The sequence below is a fragment of the Papaver somniferum genome, chromosome 3, assembly GCF_003573695.1.
Source record: "Papaver somniferum cultivar HN1 chromosome 3, ASM357369v1, whole genome shotgun sequence".
NCBI classification, from domain to species: Eukaryota; Viridiplantae; Streptophyta; class Magnoliopsida; order Ranunculales; family Papaveraceae; genus Papaver; species Papaver somniferum.
The window spans coordinates 212,648,567-212,667,100 of NC_039360.1; the positions used below are offsets into that span (position 1 = coordinate 212,648,567).

General features: G+C 34.8%; 1 protein-coding gene across 1 annotated transcript; it reads left to right on the top strand.

The window, feature by feature from the left end:
- Positions 1 to 15,334: 15,334 nt before the first annotated feature.
- Positions 15,335 to 17,284, top strand: LOC113358583 (vitellogenin-2-like). The gene has a single exon (XM_026602183.1). The coding sequence runs from the start codon at positions 16,011 to 16,013 to the stop codon at positions 16,872 to 16,874; it is 864 nt and encodes a 287-aa protein (XP_026457968.1). The 5' UTR covers positions 15,335 to 16,010; the 3' UTR covers positions 16,875 to 17,284.
- The last annotated feature ends 1,250 nt before the right edge of the window (positions 17,285 to 18,534 follow it).

Genomic DNA, 18,534 nt, shown 5'->3' on the forward strand with positions numbered 1-18,534 from the left:
CGATATCAAATACAATTAAGCGTGCATCGGAATATATCTCAAGTGATCAAGAAAAATCAATCGTAAGCTGCAGAAAATGGCTAAATGTCTAGACTTAGAGAAGGTTCTCTATGAAAGGGTTCTCCAATACCAGGATCGAGTGAATCTAAGCGGGGAATTAATTCAAGAAAAAGCGAAATAATTAATGAAAAGGCACTCCAAAACTCCTCAAGGGACTACAAAAAATCAGAGATGGAGTCCAATGTTCCATAAATGTGAACGAGAAACAAACAATTTTAGTGAGGAACTAGTAATATAATGCCATTATAATGATTATTAATTTATATTTCAGTTAAGCTCTTTTTTGATATTTATATTAAGGATTCTGCCGTGGAACATGACACATAAAAAAACATACCCTGGTAATTCTTACGTAGGCATGCTGATCGATTCAATGAATGTGCTAATGGTCATTGTAACGTCATGTCGGTTGTACGGTTTTACGATTTTAACCCTAAGCTAAAAACCACCATCAACAATAGCATACGACTTCTTGTCTCAAAGAGTAGGAGATAGAGTAGATAGACTTTTGAATGATAGATAAATTCAAGTCTTCACATACCTTTTTGTCGAGAATTTCCACCGATTCCTTGATTAGTTCTTCTACTTGTATGATGAATCGCCATGAAGTCCTTGAGCTCAACTACACTTTCTATCCTAATCCGAGACTTAGCTATAATAGATTAGAAATCAAGACTTATAGTTTTGATCACTAACATTGACAAACATGCTTGACATAGCAACGCATGCGAGTTCGACCGAGCAATGCTCTAGCACCTAAGTTTCCTATGAGAAGCATAATCAGGTTATGACTTGTAAATTTAGCGATGTTATTAATTTAATACACTGGTCTAAGTTGGGACTGATAAAAAATATTATTTTAGCGAAGTTATTAATTTATCGCGGATTAATTTATCGAAGTTCTACTGTAGATGACCGACTCTTATATGATATAACCGGGCCGTTTCCTAGGCTTTTTCTTTTATTCATAAAAGAAAAAGAAAAAAAAGTTATGTTTTCTACAAGCTACTAATGTGTAGTCCGTAGGTGCAATAACCACCAAAATACACGTTGTGGGGTTCTAAGCAAGGTTCGAAAAACGGGTCACGGCCCAGGTCACAGGTACTAGGCGTGACCGTTATAACGTGTTTTGACGGGTGTGAGCACGTTTTGGGTCAAAAACGCGTTATATAGGAATAAAACACGTTTTTTTGACGTTTTTTTTAAAATAACGGGTGTGATAACGGTTAAATAAGAAAAAATAAATAATTTGTGATCTGAATTTCCTATGTAACGGTAATTACAGCTGTGAAAACGGTTACAACGGGTCTAAATAACGTTGTTACTACGTTTTTTCATTTTTTTTGGTTTAATTTATTTATTTGATTTTTTATTTATTTGTTTATGGGTTTTTAACATACAAATTTATGGATATCTAGTAAAATTCACAACCCTAAGTCTATGACTTATAACAATGCATTGTAGTTATCGTCTACCGACAATATTTATACACGCATACTATCACTATCCACTTGATATGTTCAAGTTGTCACTCGAATAGTTCAATGCATTCCCCAATATTTCAATAATGCATATTCGGATTCAAAAGCAGTCAAAACTTTGTTGTCAAATAATACTCCTAGGCTCTTAGCTACTTGCTACAAGACTAACCAACAAGGAATGCAACAGGAAGAGAGTCAGAGACTAGCTAGAGAAAAAGAGAGTGAGAGAGGGAAGTCAGGGAGTCGATTTATCTTTTTCTTTTGCATTTGGAGGTGTGTACAGTATATGCTACATGTGGTCTGTACTTTAGAGTTCAGACTCAAAAGTTAAAGAAATAAAACAAACAAAAAAAGTAAAAAGAGTAGTTGGTTTCATGATCAAAGACATAGCTAGCCTGTGCTTATATACGCATGCAACGAGATTCCAAATGTTTCAAGAATATTTCGATTTGCTAGCTATTATGTCTTCTTGCCCAAAGGAATGCTTTAAAAGGACAAGAAGAGAATTGAAATGAAATCAATACCTCTGGTTCTCTGCTTCTTGCTCAAAGGAATGCTTTACATTTTGAATTTCTCAAATACAAGTTTAAGAGGTAATATTAATTATTTTTTGTAGATTTTTCATTCAATTAGAGATATAATTTATTAATACGTTATTAATTTATTTATTATCGTTTTTTTCTTTCATGATGTTAGAGTAGTTAATATAGATGTTTGAGAAATATCGATGTTTTTTTTCATGATGTTTGAGAAATACTTAAGAAATGTTAAGTGAAGAAATGTTTCATTCTATTAACGTATATTTACTTAATAAATGTTTTATTTTTATCTAAGAAATGTTTTAAGAAATATAGATTTTTTGTTCATTTTATTATCATTTATTTAAGAAATGTTTTAATAAATGTTAATATTCATAATTAAATAGTCCATCAACTTGAATCAGTTGGCACGTAAAAAATCATTGTTTCTTTATAAAAAAATGGCATGATGAATTGATGTATGGTATGTTTGTATTCCTGTTCTCAATCATGAAAAAATGAGAGGCTACACGATCCTTAATTTCAACTTTTAATATTCAAGTTGAGTAAATGACTAATGCAACTTGTGATTTCTAATTATAATGCTACTCTAACCATTTTTATATTGATGGAATATGTCCACTTAACTTGTATTTATATATGTCACTTATTGCTATGTGAAATTTCCTACTTACAAAATATAATAGAAGGATCAACATCTGCAAAACGAGATGTTTTTCATGCATATTGTACTGTAATGAGTGATGGTAAAAAGTTGAAGTGTAATTTTTGTGAAAAAGAAGTGTCTGCGGGAATTTCGCGTTTCAAAATGCATTTGGCACAACAAAGAGGTACAATTACTCCCTGCATGCATGTGCCACCTGAGATTAAAAATTTAGCAAAATTATGGGTGCAAGACAGAAATAAAGCAAAACGGCAACGAGTACCAGAAACTGAATATGAAGACACAGAAATTCAAGATATGTATGAAAATGAACCCTGGAACCCTGTGCATGATATAGATGAACAAGAACAAGCGACGGTAACACAAAAGAAAATGGGCGGGTTATCGAAGTTGAAGAACCTTTTTGGACGAAAAAGTAAGATACTAATGCCGGGGAAGGTACATCACAACGTCCACAGGCCTCTATGGACATACCTAGTTCTTCAATGCGTACACCACACCAAGCACCTAGGATGTCTGTAGATATGGGAGGACAATATAATACTAATAGGGATTCTCAACCTAGCATGGCGAATTTTGGGAGAAGTAAAACATGCCGGGAAAAAGTTGATTCTTCTGTTGGACGTTTTTTCTATGCTAATGATATTCCCTTCAATGTGGCCAACTCAACTCAGTACCACACTCAATGCAGTTGCAAATTTCGGAAAATCATACAAAGCTCCGTCTTCCTATAAGTTGTCGAACCCATTATTAAGGCAGGAAAAACAAAGGATTCAGAAGGATGTGGTGTCGGTCCAACGAAATTATTGGAGAGAGTATGGGTGTACACTCATGTCAGATGGTTGGAAAAACAAAAATAACCATACGATTGTAAACTTCTTCGTTTACAGTGGCCATGGGACAACATTTTTGAAAAGCGTTGACATCGAGCATAATCGGTTGACAGCAGAGTATTTGATGAGTTTGTTCAGACCGGTTATAGAAGATATTGGTCCGAAAAATATTGTTCAAATAGTAACTGATCAAGGATCCCAATTCAAAGCCGCAGGTAACTATTACAACTTAATTTAATTACAGTTGTTTATTTTTATATATTATTAATTCATTTCTCATTTTGTTTTAATAGGTATGAGATTGGCCATAGAGTATGGTACATTTTTTTGGGTACCTTGTGTAGCTCATGTGTTGGATTTAATGTTGGAAGATACTGAAAAGTTCCCCTTTGTTAAAGGTGTGATTTCAGAAGCTAGAAAAATCAGTAAATTTATTTATAATCATGGTTGGGTTCTTGCTAGATTCAGACAACATTCTGGGGGACGCAATCTATTGCGCCCTGGCTTAACAAGGTTTGCGACAAATTTTATCGCAATCAAAAGTATCATTGATCAACGTAATGCAATCGAGAGTCTTTTTGTAGACCAAGAATTTGTGAACTCGCCAGAAGGAAAAACTCGTACGGCTAAAGATGTGAAAAACATTATTTTGAATGAGATGTTTTGGCACACATGCCAAAATGCATGCATGATGGTTGGTCCTTTATTGCCGGTACAAGTTGGTTTGTCTAAGTTTAAAATTTCAAGCACTACTGTCACTAGGTTACTTATTGTAAGTTTATAAAATTTGAAGTGTTTGATGATTATTTATGAAATTTTAGTTGTAAGTTTGAAATTAAAAATTGTATAAGAATTTCTCCAACTCAAAATTTTTTCCCTTAAAAACGGGTTTAACCGGTATGAAAACGGAAAATACGGTGTAAAAAACGTGTGTTAAAATTTTATTTAGAAGAAAAAAACTGAAATATTAATTTTAGAAAAACGGTAATCACAGGTGTGAAAACGGTTATAACGGGTCTAAATAACGCCATTTTTTCCTATTTATCGGTGTTATTTAGGTAAGCGTGTTGGTGAGCCTCACGGGCACGGTATATGGGCGTGAGCGTTATAACGGACGTTTTTTCGGAGAAAACGGCCGTTTTTAAAACCTTGGTTCTAAGACGACCAACACTGTCATTAAGGTTTGTGATGACGACCACTTATTCTCAATGTGTCACACTACGCAGGTCATAACTTGAGAAATGGACATCACTATAACGCCTGACACTATTGTCTATTGAGCAATATGTTTTGTAGCGCCGAGTAGACCTTTTTGTACATCACAAGGTTTTTGTTTTACTAACATCTAAAAACTTTTTCTATGACCGGCTGATTTAGATCACATAGCTACTTTGGTAATGAGATGTCCGGGGAGATGAAGACCTTGTGTTTGTCATGAACAATGAAACCAACAAACAATATCAATCAAAGGTTCTCGTTTAGTCGCGTTTCAATGACTTTTGAATCCAAAATGGAAAATCTCAAACTTGGAATCGGTGCCAACAATCCGTTCTGATTCTAGGTTGTTTAAGCATCCACATCGAAACACGGACGGGATCGAAATTTTTAAGTTAGAATTTTTTTTTTTTTTTCTTTGTACTGGTCTTGGTCTCACATTTCAGGGGGGAAAATGGTCTTACATTTATTGTGTGGACTTGGTCATCGAAAAATGACTTGGATCATTAGCTAGGCGGGTTTTCGCTTTTGACGTCGTATGCCAAACACAGCCGATAAATCAGATCTAATTGACTAAATCCAGTTTGAGATGTTAACGGTTTATCAAAAAAGAAAAACTGTTAAAATTCCAATGATACCCTTTCTTTACATGTGGTAGGGGGGCCGTAGCCATAGGGCTATGTGGTACAGCATGTTTTTGCGACCATCACGTTCACATACTGGTCACGACTTTGAAGACGGGATACGCCTATTATCACTCTCATCGAAAATAAATAGGGATATTTACGAAGTATCCCTGTTTTGAAATGTACACTTTAAAAGTACCTTCGTTTTTTACAAATTTTCTAAAATACCCTGTTTTATGCAAAAGGCAAATTCCATCCAGTTAAGTGCTAGTGGTAGTTATCTTTCCTATTAAAAGTACTATTTACCCCTGAACTACATCTCCTTGGTAGAGAGGATAATGATTCGACGATCCTGAAAGAGGGTGTAACGATCCTGAACTAGGCTCGACGAACCTGAAAGTGGTGTAACGATTCTGAACCGGGCTCGACTAACCGGAAAAATATTGTAGAAGATTGATTCTCCACCAACCAAAAACCCCAAGACACTTGGGAATGATGAACCCTTTCAGGGAATGATGAAACGAACCTGAAAATGATGACACGATCCTGAACCGAGCTCGACAAATTGAAAAAATGATGTAGAAGGTAAACGTACTAACAAGTAAAGGGTAAATAAGTAAACTTTAAAGAAAGTAAACTAGCGTTGACTAACTAGGATGGAAAACTAAACAGTTGGGGCACTTTAGAAAATTTCTAAAAAACAGGGGTAAGAGAAAAGCGAGGTCAATAAAACGGGGGTGCTTTATAAATTCTCCCAAATAAATAAATATTGTTATCGAATTTTACGGGGATTACTGGTAATTCTACATGATGGAAGGGACTGGTAGTACTAGTAACCTTGTAAAATCTTGTAACCCCTTCATCAGCCTCGATCGGTGTTGATCGCCAAAAAAATGTCACAAGACGCGGTATCATTTTTATAGTGTTGATCGTATTTTGTATGACACTTGCATAGCAGCCTAGATGACTTTTTAAAAAAAGTTGAAAAAAAGACAATGTTAATCTATATCCAAAAAAGATTCACTCTCTCAGGAAAAAAAAACTCTCAACGAAGTCCTCTTCTGTCTGATCATTCTCTGCTCAGATCGGCTCCTTTGAAGCAGATCAAGCACCATCAATCGTTCTATATCATCTTCATCTATACGTTTGCTATTTGAAATTTCTAGTTGTCGGTTACCGATTGGGTTCTACAATCGGTTCGTTATTGTTGCGATTTTAGGGTTTTGCACCATGAATCGATGGATGTTCGTGCAAGTATGGCATGTGATCCTTTGCAAAGAGGAAATCAGGGCATATCATCATCTACAATTCTTTTTTATGGACAAGACAAAGCAACTCCGACAGATTTAGCATCTGAAACATCTCCACCTCGTTTTGTTTCTTTTTATGGTGGTGATTGGATTTTATTTTTATTTGGGTTATTTTTTTTGGTACTCAGGTTTTGTCCAGGTTTTGAGTTTGGTCTAACATTTGTCCAGCTTGGTGTTTGGCATTTGGAAATGACGTTGACCGGAGTTGACTGTTTATAACCAGACTATAATTAATTTTATAAAATAAAAATATAGTAAAATACTAAATTTACAAGTGTACCCCTGAAGTGGGTCTAAGATCCAAGGGATGAAAAGAAAAACATTTAATCTACGGCTTGGATGTAAGATACCAATTAACCTAAAACCTAACTCTTCTTCCTCCGCAGCTCCGCCCCCAACCTTCTGCAATATCTGCAAAACCTCATTCTCTTCAAGTAACTCCGTCTTCCAAATCCAGCGACCACAAGACCCGTTATCTTCTTTCCTTGATTTCAATATCTTCAACAACAACAACTTTAGTCAAATCCATATCTAGTCCTAAAACTTCATTTAGTCCATCCACTTTCGATCCTTGCCGATTTCATATTAACTCAAACACACTTTTACAAAATCATTCAAGTTGGGTATTCAAGTTCTAACCGAGAAGTATTCAATTCCATCAAATTATTCAACAACGCCATCTATATCCATGCAACAACATTTCTGATTTCTTATTATTTAATCAAAATTTCTAATTGAAACCCTTACTTGAAACCCCGATTGGAACGATTCCGTCATGATCCAGAACTGATACCCAAAGATGAATCGAAACCCTAATTTAATTTTTCATTCAAAACCTCAATTTCTCAAAACATCGAAATCCTAACTAAGGACAACGCAAATTCTGCTAACTAAATCCAATTCGTCTCTGAAAATAAAATAGAGTATATTCTAAAGAACCGAGATGGCATTAGAAGAGATATAGATAAGAGAGGGGAGAAGAATTCCATCTGTGTTGTGAATTAATCTTATATCTGGTTATGCAGAGTTGTGGAACTTTTGGAGGCGAAAGAAGTGAAGTAGAAAATGAATTGGGGAGTCGGGGAGACGTTTTTGCTAAAGTGAAAGGGTAAACAAGTAAATTAGAGTAGTAATTATAGTTAATTTAATTTTTACAATAATTATTAGACGGAAGTCAAATTCTAACCAAGTCAACCCGAGTCAACATTTTTTCTAGGTACCAAACACCAAGCTGGACAAATGTTAGACCAAAATCAAAAATTGGACAAAACTTGAGTACCAAAAACAAAATAACCCTTTTTATTTTGTAACCCTGATATTCTGGGTTGTTTTAACAATCTAGTTGTATTTGGATTTAGTCTTATTTCAGGTATTAGGTTTAGATTTAGGACTTGCTGGTTTTCCTATGAACTTTCTTATTTGGGTTTGGTGATATTCTCTACAATGGTGTTCTTTTGTTTGGGTCATGTTTTGATCGACGATTGCTCCAAGTTTGGTGCTGTTTTTCTACGGCAGGTACAGGAACTCTGACGATTTATATGGCGATTTCATTGTTTTCCGACCGAGAAGATATCAGTTCGACAATGAGATAGTCATCAGAATAATTATATAAAAAAAAATCAGGGTTGTGGATCAAGCTTCAACGATCCATGCTCTCCCGTATGTAAGCGGGTGTTATTGTTACTGCCACTTGTTACTAATGATTATGTTATTTCTGATTCCATTAACTGAGATTCTATGGTTAGAGATTCGTTGCTTGGTCTTGCATGAGAGTTGTTCACAGTCAGTCCTGTCACTTTCGGTTCGTGTTATGTAATTTTGGGGCTATCTCCCTGTATGAGAGTTGGCACTCATTCACAATTTCATGTGAGATATCATAATTATTTTCAAAATTACATATTAATCCTTCCTAGTTTGGGGCCTAGGTCATTTATTTGGGGTCTATCAAATTCCTCACCCACCTTTTACAAACGGTTATGGGGTGTAAAATTTGATGAAAAATAATAATTTTCCGCCAAATTAATTCCTAAAACTAACCCTATAAATACTTCATTACAATTTTCAGTAAAAAACTAAAAACATAAAAATCTAAGCCAATTTTTTTTTCTATTCTCATCTAATCCTTCTAAATTTCATAAACCCTAATCAAAAAAATAAATAATGATTTTTTTCTCCAATGATCTCCGATCCAACCAAGAAAAGGTAAAGTTCCATCAACTCGTTCTACGATTCGAATTTATTCATTGATTTATATGTTTAAAACTTCAATTTTGAAAAATCAAAATTTCCGATTTACCCCAAATTGGTTTATGTTGATATATCGTATAAACCGAATCTGGGTTTTATTCTTCGTCCATGAAGAGCATACAAAGGAATCAGTTTATAGGATGATTATCATCGACCGATTCTAGATAGAAAACAGAATGTGAAAAGACATCACCAGAATCAGTTTATAAGTGCATTAGCATAAACCAATTGGTCTCTTTAGATTTTATTCCACAATCAGTTTTTACATACGTGTCGTATAAACCGATTCTTGGGGTTTCATTTTCCTGTATGTTATTGTGGTTATAATTAGAGTACATACGTGTCCCTATGTACCAATTGTTGAACTAGAGTTTTACTTTTTTTGTAGATATGGACTTCATCCACCTACCATTTTATTCTCGAGAGATTAGCCAGGAGTTTGTTCATAGGGAACCACATGTCATGTTACCTAGAAGCCTCTACAAGTTTGGGTATGGTCGGGAGACCCATTTGGAGCAGGCCCTCGCACTTGCAGATAATCTTGCACTGGAAGAGCTCATTGAGATCATTTGGTTTGCGAGGAGGTGGATGGATGCAATTGCAGTGGGGAAGGATCGCGATAGACATTTAGAATGTCTGTTTGAAGAATTGGCTGAAGCTTGAGCCTTTGCTAAAGAAGAAGATGTTGTTGCTGCTCTTGCTCATGTGCTACTGCTAGTTCTCTACGATGCTTATACTTTCCTTTAGATATTATAAGATTAAGTTTTAAGTTTTTAAGACTTTGGTGGTTTAAGTTTTAAGTTTTTAGCACTTTTTTTGGATGGTTATGGTTTGTTTCATGGATGATCATGGTTTGAATTTAAATCCATTTAAAATGTTTTAATTATAATTATGTGTATAATGGGTTTATCTTAAAACAAGTCTATGCATGCTCAAACTCTGTTTTGAAAATACAAGAAAATAATCGGTCTATACGACTTCTGATATAAATCGATTGTCGAGGTTCCATCATGAAATCGGTTTATGTGGGGATCAGTATAATCCGATTCTTCATGCCTTAGAAATTTTGTTTTTCTGTATCTTTTTCTAGTGATAATCGGATACATATGCATATATATAAACCGATTAATGTCGGGGAAAATTCAATTTTTTTGCAGGCGCACAACCGGTTTATGTTGACAAACATAAAGACCAATTCTCTTTGGCATGAAAACACAACCGGTTCTTATGGAAATTCGAGAAGACCGATTGTTCCAAATTATTTCACTTTTTTCAAAAAAACTAGCCGTTTGGGTCTTTCTTTATATATAGAGGCCTCATACTTGGACCCAATTTTCTCTAAAATTGCCATTTATTCCCTCTCACCCCATATACTCCACAACTACTCATTTCTTATTTCCACATACAATAATGACTTCTTTTGACTCCCCGGAAGATTTGACAATCACTAAAGCATGACACGTCAAAAGTCGAGTTCAAGATCACTCCTCGTTCTATAGCTTTTAGGCGAGGATATACAACAAATTTAGGAAAGATTACGGGAACTTGCATAAAAGAAGTCTTCAAAAAATCCATAATAGGCACCAAGTTATCCTAGATGCGATAGTTGTTTTTATAGCTATCCAACAACGGATTTTGAACGCTGGCCACTTTAGCATGTCCGTTCAACAATTTGGAAGTATTTTTATTGTTTATTTTACATAATCTACTTTTATAAATTTGTAACTAATAAAGTAAGCATGTGTTTGTGTTTTTGTAGCATGAAGCTGTGAAAGCGTGCTCCTTGGAAGAAAATGGGTAAGCATTCACATTTTATGAAAGCTATCACTTCATGGTATCCAAAATTCCGAAGTGCGGACCGGACTTGTTGATAGATGAATCGGAGTCGAATTCTTCGGACGAAGATTGATAGTTTTGGGAGTTTTTGTGTAGGTTTTGTGGGTACTTTTCTTGCAAAACTCTCATGAGACTATAACTCGTCCACTAGGATCACCTAGGAGTTTAAATGATTGATGCACGTGCTGAGTGCATATGTGATTCCTATGCAAAAGAAGTAGGTATGAAATGAATGAAAAAAAATTCTTATAAAAAAGTAACAATCGGTTTATATGGGACGTCAAAACCGATTACAGTAATCATATTTTATATATGTATATGTTAACCGATCTCTACGTCCTTCGTAAATTTTGAAACACCAACCCACAATTGGTTTATTAATGCATGAACTTAAACCGATTATGGTTGGTATTTTCAGGAAAAATTTAAAAAATTTAGTTGTTTGATGTTTTGAAGATCGATTAACACTAGTTGATCTCACATTTAATACAGTTGATTAACGCTTAAAATGACTAATTGACACTAATTAATCAGGAATAAAATAGGTAGTAAGAGAATAATTGGTTAAGGGGTTCTGAGAACTTACTTCCTAATGATATTTTTTGTATCTTACTTCCTAATTGACTAATTGACAATTACGTACACATTGAAAATCCAACCTATCAAAATTATGAAATACCATTAACAAAGAAATCAAATGAAATAATTTACTAGGATATCTTACTTTTCATTCACATCCTCCGTAACAGACAATTAGAGGTAGTAGTACTGTGAAATCAATTCTTGATATAAAATTCATTCTGAGGTAGTAGTTGGAGAAGATGATTGACCTCTTTCTATAACCATTCTGAATTCCCGTAGCATATCTACTAAAAACAACCCACATATTAATCACAAAGCAATTTTAGTGTACAAATATGTACACATCTACAAACAAATAATAAAACCGAGCATTGATTCATACAAATATAGGCAAATCTTTCTCACCCTTCTTTACCTTCTTTGTAATGACCAAGCTAAACACTGAGAGGACATGGCTTACAGTACAACCACGCACTAACTTCCTTTGTCTCACCATTACACCTTTCGTATCCGCGAAGCAATGAGGGCCTGAAAAAAATCGAACAAAAGACAAACCAACATATATTCAAAAATTCTAACCTACCTCTTATCCAATTTCACATAACGAGAGATTACTTCACCATGTTTTAAAAATAAATGTCTAGAATTAAAAAATATTTGCAGATAGCTTAGCAAAGCCTGTTCTAAAGTTAGTAAACCTTATTATCAACTATTAGAATATAGATACTTTACAAAACCAAATATGGATAGACAAAATCCACTAACCTTTAAGTTGCACTTCAAGTTTCTAGTATTTATCCCAAAATAAAAAAACACGATCCTAAAAAAAAATGAATCATAAATTAAGCAACCAACCACCTCTATACATCAAGACATGAACGTGTCCAGGAGTAGGACTAGTCTCAACTGTACTTTCAATTAACGTTTTCAATTCACTTTTACTAATATCCAGTGCAACTAGTCTCAACTGTATTTTGAACTCAAAATCTTAATTCAATCTAAGCATTGCGCGTTACTCTCAAAACCATGGTTCTCAAGGACCTAAACCTGGGGATTAACCTTGGAAGCATTTCACCATAAATTACACACAATGTCACATGTAACAAAGTTACGAAAAATAATAAAGAACAAAATGACGCAAAATGTATATATACCTCCAACTCCACTAGCGGCATTTATGACCAATAAAACCACCAGCGTATGAAAATGAACATTAATCAAAGTATATTCTTCGCTACCAGATCATCAACAACTAATTTCTTTCATTTCTTTCACCATTTATCATTCTCTTATTAAACAATTTCAAACTCAACTTCATGTGGGACAATTTAACAATCAGTTTGAGAATCAGATGATGAATAATTGACAACTTCTTACATGCCCATAAATAAATTACATCACCAGCTGCTAATCTTTCCAGTTTCCACACATTAAAATAGAAATGTGGAAGTGTTTTCCTATTTCTACCAGATACTGATAATTATGCACTCCGCCTCCGGTCCAGCATTACTGATACCCAGTATTTCTCCTTCGTCTACACATGTGTGGTCTATATAGTGTATATGAAAATCACTTTATCGACACGGTCGGCGTGCCGTGTATCTGATCCTATACTTATGCACTACTTAAGATAGCAGAGTTTTTATCCGAAAAGTCCCACTGACTCCTACATATGGTACTGTGCAATGTGTGCTAAATCTATTCAAGAGCCCACTACATTTCTTGTAAACATACTTGCTTCTCTATGCCCTATTTACATATAAGAACTGTAAAATATTCTAACGACATCATTGCTTATTTAATTAAAAGTGAATTAGAAGAGTGCCTAGGAAAGAATCTAGGTAGCTAATAAAAGACATCAAGCACAGATGACATAAACATCAAGAGCTTGAATAAGGTAATTAAAAGTGAATTAGAAGATTACCTAAACTCTGAAACTTCCATAAAATGAAGAATTAATCACCAATTTGCATATCTAATGCTCTATAATCATCAATAGTTTTACTTTCACCAGCAGCAGCATCAATAAAATTGAACTCCCAATTACAGATTTTGTGACAAATGCCCAAATCAATACATTAATAATCACTCTAGATGAAAACCCCAGTTCCATATTTCAACAAAACCTCAAATCTGTATAAAATTGAACTCCCACTTGCAGCTGCTTCTGGTCCTCATTCAAATCTGTATATATGCATGAATTGTAGACGGTCAACAAACAAAACCAACCAATTATCAACAAAAATTCAATATACCTAAACATGTTTCCAAATGAAAAGGGAAATTAATTATATACAGTTGATATTTATCCAGTAATTCTATTAGTCGCCCTATCCGTTGTACAAATTTCCATTGATTGTAAATTAGGACATGAAAACGCTATGCAAGCAAACATCACTGCAACATAAAACAAAACCCTTGATAAAAGAGAAATTGTATACAAGAACCATACATGATTTATCTTCAATTTATTTGCCTAAACACAGAAATAAAAGTTGAACTTCAATCAGTGGTTACACTTTAGTTAAGAAATACTAAAATTTAAGGAAAATAAGGTTTACTCATACGTGAGAGGAAGAAATTTCGGTATTGAAAAGATCAGAAGCATTTTCGAGTTCATCAATGAAATTGAAAAATGAATCCCAGCAGAGAGACTCTTCGAGAGACTTAGAGTTTGCAGCTGAGAAGAAATCTTATTCAAAACGTTTAATCCAACAAATCTCTTCCAAAATCTATCTCGATCTCTATCGCTCTCGTTCTCTCTCTGAATCTTTCCTGAAATCTGAGATCTGTAATCACTTCGAAACATTTATAACTGTAAGGGTAATTTTGATAGTGGGAAAATTCGAAAAATTATGAATCGGTGAGAGTTTGGATTAGCTCGTCCAAATCTGGACTAGACTGTCGGGGCGAGTGAATTTTGGACTAGAGAGTACTGGGCTCAAATGAACAGAACTACAACATCCAAAGCTTACCAACTTTGGAACTAAACGTCAATTTGTACGTTACTGTATGGGGCAAGGTTAAATGACTTGCTCGTTCGAGGATGATTGTTCTCCCGCAAGCAAGGCAAGGATAACATTAGTACGCCGGAATGCTTAAAGCTCCTCTAAAGTCCAAACACGGACGTTTTTGGCACAAGTATATCCACGATCTAACTTTGGAAATTTCTTCTTTTCTTTTTTCATTTTTGCTTTTTGCTGGTGTTTATTTTTAAAGCAATTTCTGTTTGGTATACGACGTCAAAAGCGAACAGTCACCTAACGCTTACGATCCATCCAAGTCATTTTTCTGTGACCAAGTCCACAGTCCACACTCCGCACAACAAATGCAAGACCAGATTGAATGGACTCTTGAGTATTGACCAAATTAAGTTTGAGATCTAACGGTTAACCCGAAAAGAAAGTGTCAGAAGTCCAACAATGCCCTTTCTTTACATGTGGTATGGGGGCCGTAGCCGTAGGGCTATCGTAAAGAATGTATTCGTGACTACCACGTTCACAAGTTGGTCATGACTTTGAAGACGAATGCCATGGCTAACAAGGCTGCTATAGGGGGTTCATTGAATTCTACGGGGACGCCATTTTCACCGTTTCTGTTCTGTTAGTTAATGCCCGATGTTGGGCTTTCATGTCAACTAGGTGAATTGGGTGCACGAAAAGCTGAAAATTCAGTAGATGGTCTATCAAACTAAATTTCCCACTCTACTAGTCTTGTTTTAGACTTTTAGTTTTTCCGCCGATAGAACCAATGACTTGTTGGTACTTGGTAGACTGCTAGTTCAGGGGATAAAAATGGCCGCCCACCACCAGCTCACACGCGAAATGCTCTCCAGCTCACTTCAATCATCCGGACGGATGTCAGAAAATCATTCTCAAAATGGCATCTTCTTCTAGTCGGCCAGCAAACTCGTTGTTGTGATCTTGGACGCAGTACATCCGAATCCTTAAAGCACCACCACGAACACTAGTACATTAGAGCACGTTCATGTACGCGTACCATATCCCAAATCCAAGCTTTTAAACAGTAAAAAAATTCGACACTTTTAATTAGTCTTACACTATTTTAGGTGGACTTACACTACGTGTGTACTGACTTTGTCATTCATACGGGGTCGACAGAGGAAGGGGTTTGTTAATTATAAGACTTCTTCGTTGGGATATTTTATCATACACATTCCAAGCAAACTTCAGTGTTAGTTTTCCCTTCCCCTTTTCTCTGCTTGCTCTGTACCAAATCCCAATCTAGGGTTTTCAATTACCAAATTTTCTTATCAACTGCAACCAAAGAGTGTCTCCCACGAAATTCTTGGTTTGGTATTGCGATCTTCGACAATTCACTGACTTATTAAACTGGAATCTGGGAATTTTATTAGAGAGAGAACTGAAAAACCAGACAAAAGAGTAAAAGCTGCAATTTTCTGTCTCTTTACCTCAAAATTCAAACATCTTCTGTCATTCTTTTCTTCCAACTATAAAGAGAGAGTATATCATCAAAATTCTTCATTAAAACTTCATTCTAGTTGTAGTAGACCTGACACGGTCGTCACTGTGATAAAAAAAAATCATTATCAGTTTGTTGTTGTGATTCTCTGGTTTATTTTGAGAGATTTTGAAGATGGGTACTGTAAATTTGTGTACAGAGAGTCCAGGATTTATAATGAGTCCTAGAATTTCATTTTCTCATAATCTCTATCAAAATGATGTTCTTCAGATCGAATCTCCTCATCGTCAACAACAAAGTCATCAACATCTTCGATCTGATGATTCTTTACTTTTGGAACCTAATTTTGATTTCTGTATCAGTAGTGATAGTTTCATACAAGAATCGTCTTCTTCTGCTGATGAACTCTTCTCTGATGGTAAACTTCTCCCTCTTCTGCTCAAACAGAAATTACTTCCTTCTCCTCAACAAAATTCTCAATCCCGTTATGATCCTCCTCCTGCTACTGTAACCACTCTAGAGACTGATTCAACAAATTCGTCACTTGAGCCAGATTCTTCGACTGAGCCAGATTGTAAAGAGGAAACTATAACAGAGAAATCATCATTATCATCATCTTCATCGTCGTCCTCCTCGACGGCATCTTCCAATTCAAAATCATTTTGGGGATTCAAGAGAAGTAGTAGCTGTGGAAATGGGTATAAGAAGAGTTTAATATGTTCATTGTCAATTTTACCTAGAAGTAATTCAACTGGTTCAGCACCAAACCTTAAAACAAAGGAAAATCAGAAGCAAAAACTACAGAAATCAAAATCTGCTTATTCTTCTTCTTCTTCGGGTTCGTCTTTGTCTAATTCGTCCTCCTCTTCGTGTCAAAAGCCTCCGTTGAAGAAGAATTACGGAGGTTATAACAGCATTAATGGTGGTAGAGTGAATCCGGTTCATAATGTTCCACCTCCTTACATTCCTGGTAATTTATTTGGTTTGGGTTCACTCTTCAGCAGCAGCAATGGAAAAGATAAGAACAGGAAGAAATGAATAATTCTGTGCGTCTGATTTCTCATTAATTTTAATTTTTTTTACTGCGGTGGTTGAGGGCAGTTGCCCCACTGTTGGTCAGATTTTAACTTGTTTTTGGTTAATTTGTGGTTTAATGATCAGTAATGAAAAATGCTTAATTTGGGTTTGTTAAGAAATTTGAGTAATGAAAAATGATGGAGACAAAGAAGATATTAGGGGTTTTGGTGAGTGAAAACCCACTCCCACCATTTGAAGAAAAAAGCATCAGGAGACAGGAAAACAGTTGGCCTTTCTTTCAAGGCTGTCTCCATACTTGGATTTTCCTTTCTAAGAAATTTATTTTACTTTGATGTCTTTTTGGCTGGTTTTTCTTGCTTTCATCATCAATGTATATAATAAAATATAGTTTAAAGTTTTTTCTGATTAAAGGCGATGTTATTCCCTTTACTTCTGCAAGATAATTAGTGTATGATTAGCATTGTGAAGTTGATTTAATTTGGCTTCTTTATGTTTTTGTTTTGTTTGGTTATGACAAAATGGTGGGTGTTCTAGACGAGAGGAGAAGGGTTTAGGAAATAGAGGAGTGGTTGTTAAATTGGTACTTTATATCTTGTAATGATTTGCTAATTAGTTTTCATGATCATTATGTGCTTGAGTTTCGATTTTAAGATGCAATAACGACTTTGCTCGTTATTCTTGTGAGGCATCTAAATTGTTAACATAAAATTGGTTAAAAAGACCAAAATTAACAATTCTTGGATGAGAAGGACATTTAGATTGTTTAAATGGACAAAATATAAAAATAGCCTGGAAGTAAACAGTTTCATTCTACCTATTTATAAATACTTTTTCTTATTTTTAATTTATATCAGGATGCATCCAGTTTCATCCTTGCTATTTTTTAAGTTTAAGTCAGGATGAATCCAGTTTCATCCTTACTATTTTTTTGGTGTCTATTTCATCCATAATAATTTTTACTCGTCCATTTGAACCATGTTTTAAAAATATTTGGACAAATGACTCATTTTCCGAATTGTTAACAAATTCACTGATGCAACCTTTTGGCTTAGACGGGACAGTCTCCTAATGAACATAATTTTTTTTCGGTGTTACAACAATCAAATAGTGAAATAAACATGAACTTTCTTTTTCGGTGTTATAACAATCAAAGTTATTATGTCTTTAAGTACAGACTCAAGGATCTATAAAGAAACACAATGTAATCGAATAATAAAGAAAATTTCGATAAGAGAAACTAAATGAATACCGGAAAAAGACAAATGATCTTTTTTTTTGCCAAGGATAATCTAAATTGCTAACAAGTTATCATCTGTTTAAGTGCGTTGTTGCTTAATATATTGGACAACACTTCGACTACCAAAGCTTCTAAGAGCTAACAAATAGTGAAGACAAGACATACGAGAAAGAAAAACAGACTTCGTTAGAGAAGTGGGATCTTGTTTTGAGATTAACTATGGCTACATAATTATTTCTTCATGTATTGGAGGACTATGATTTTGTATTACATGACAAGATATTTCTTTACTTGCATGAACTGGGGTTTTGAGGCCTTACAAGGGCTTTAGTAAAATACTACATTCACACTCTGTAGTTTTTTACTTTACTCGGGAGGGTAAGGTAAAGCTGGCTTCAATTGCATATTCAGGTAAGGGTTTGT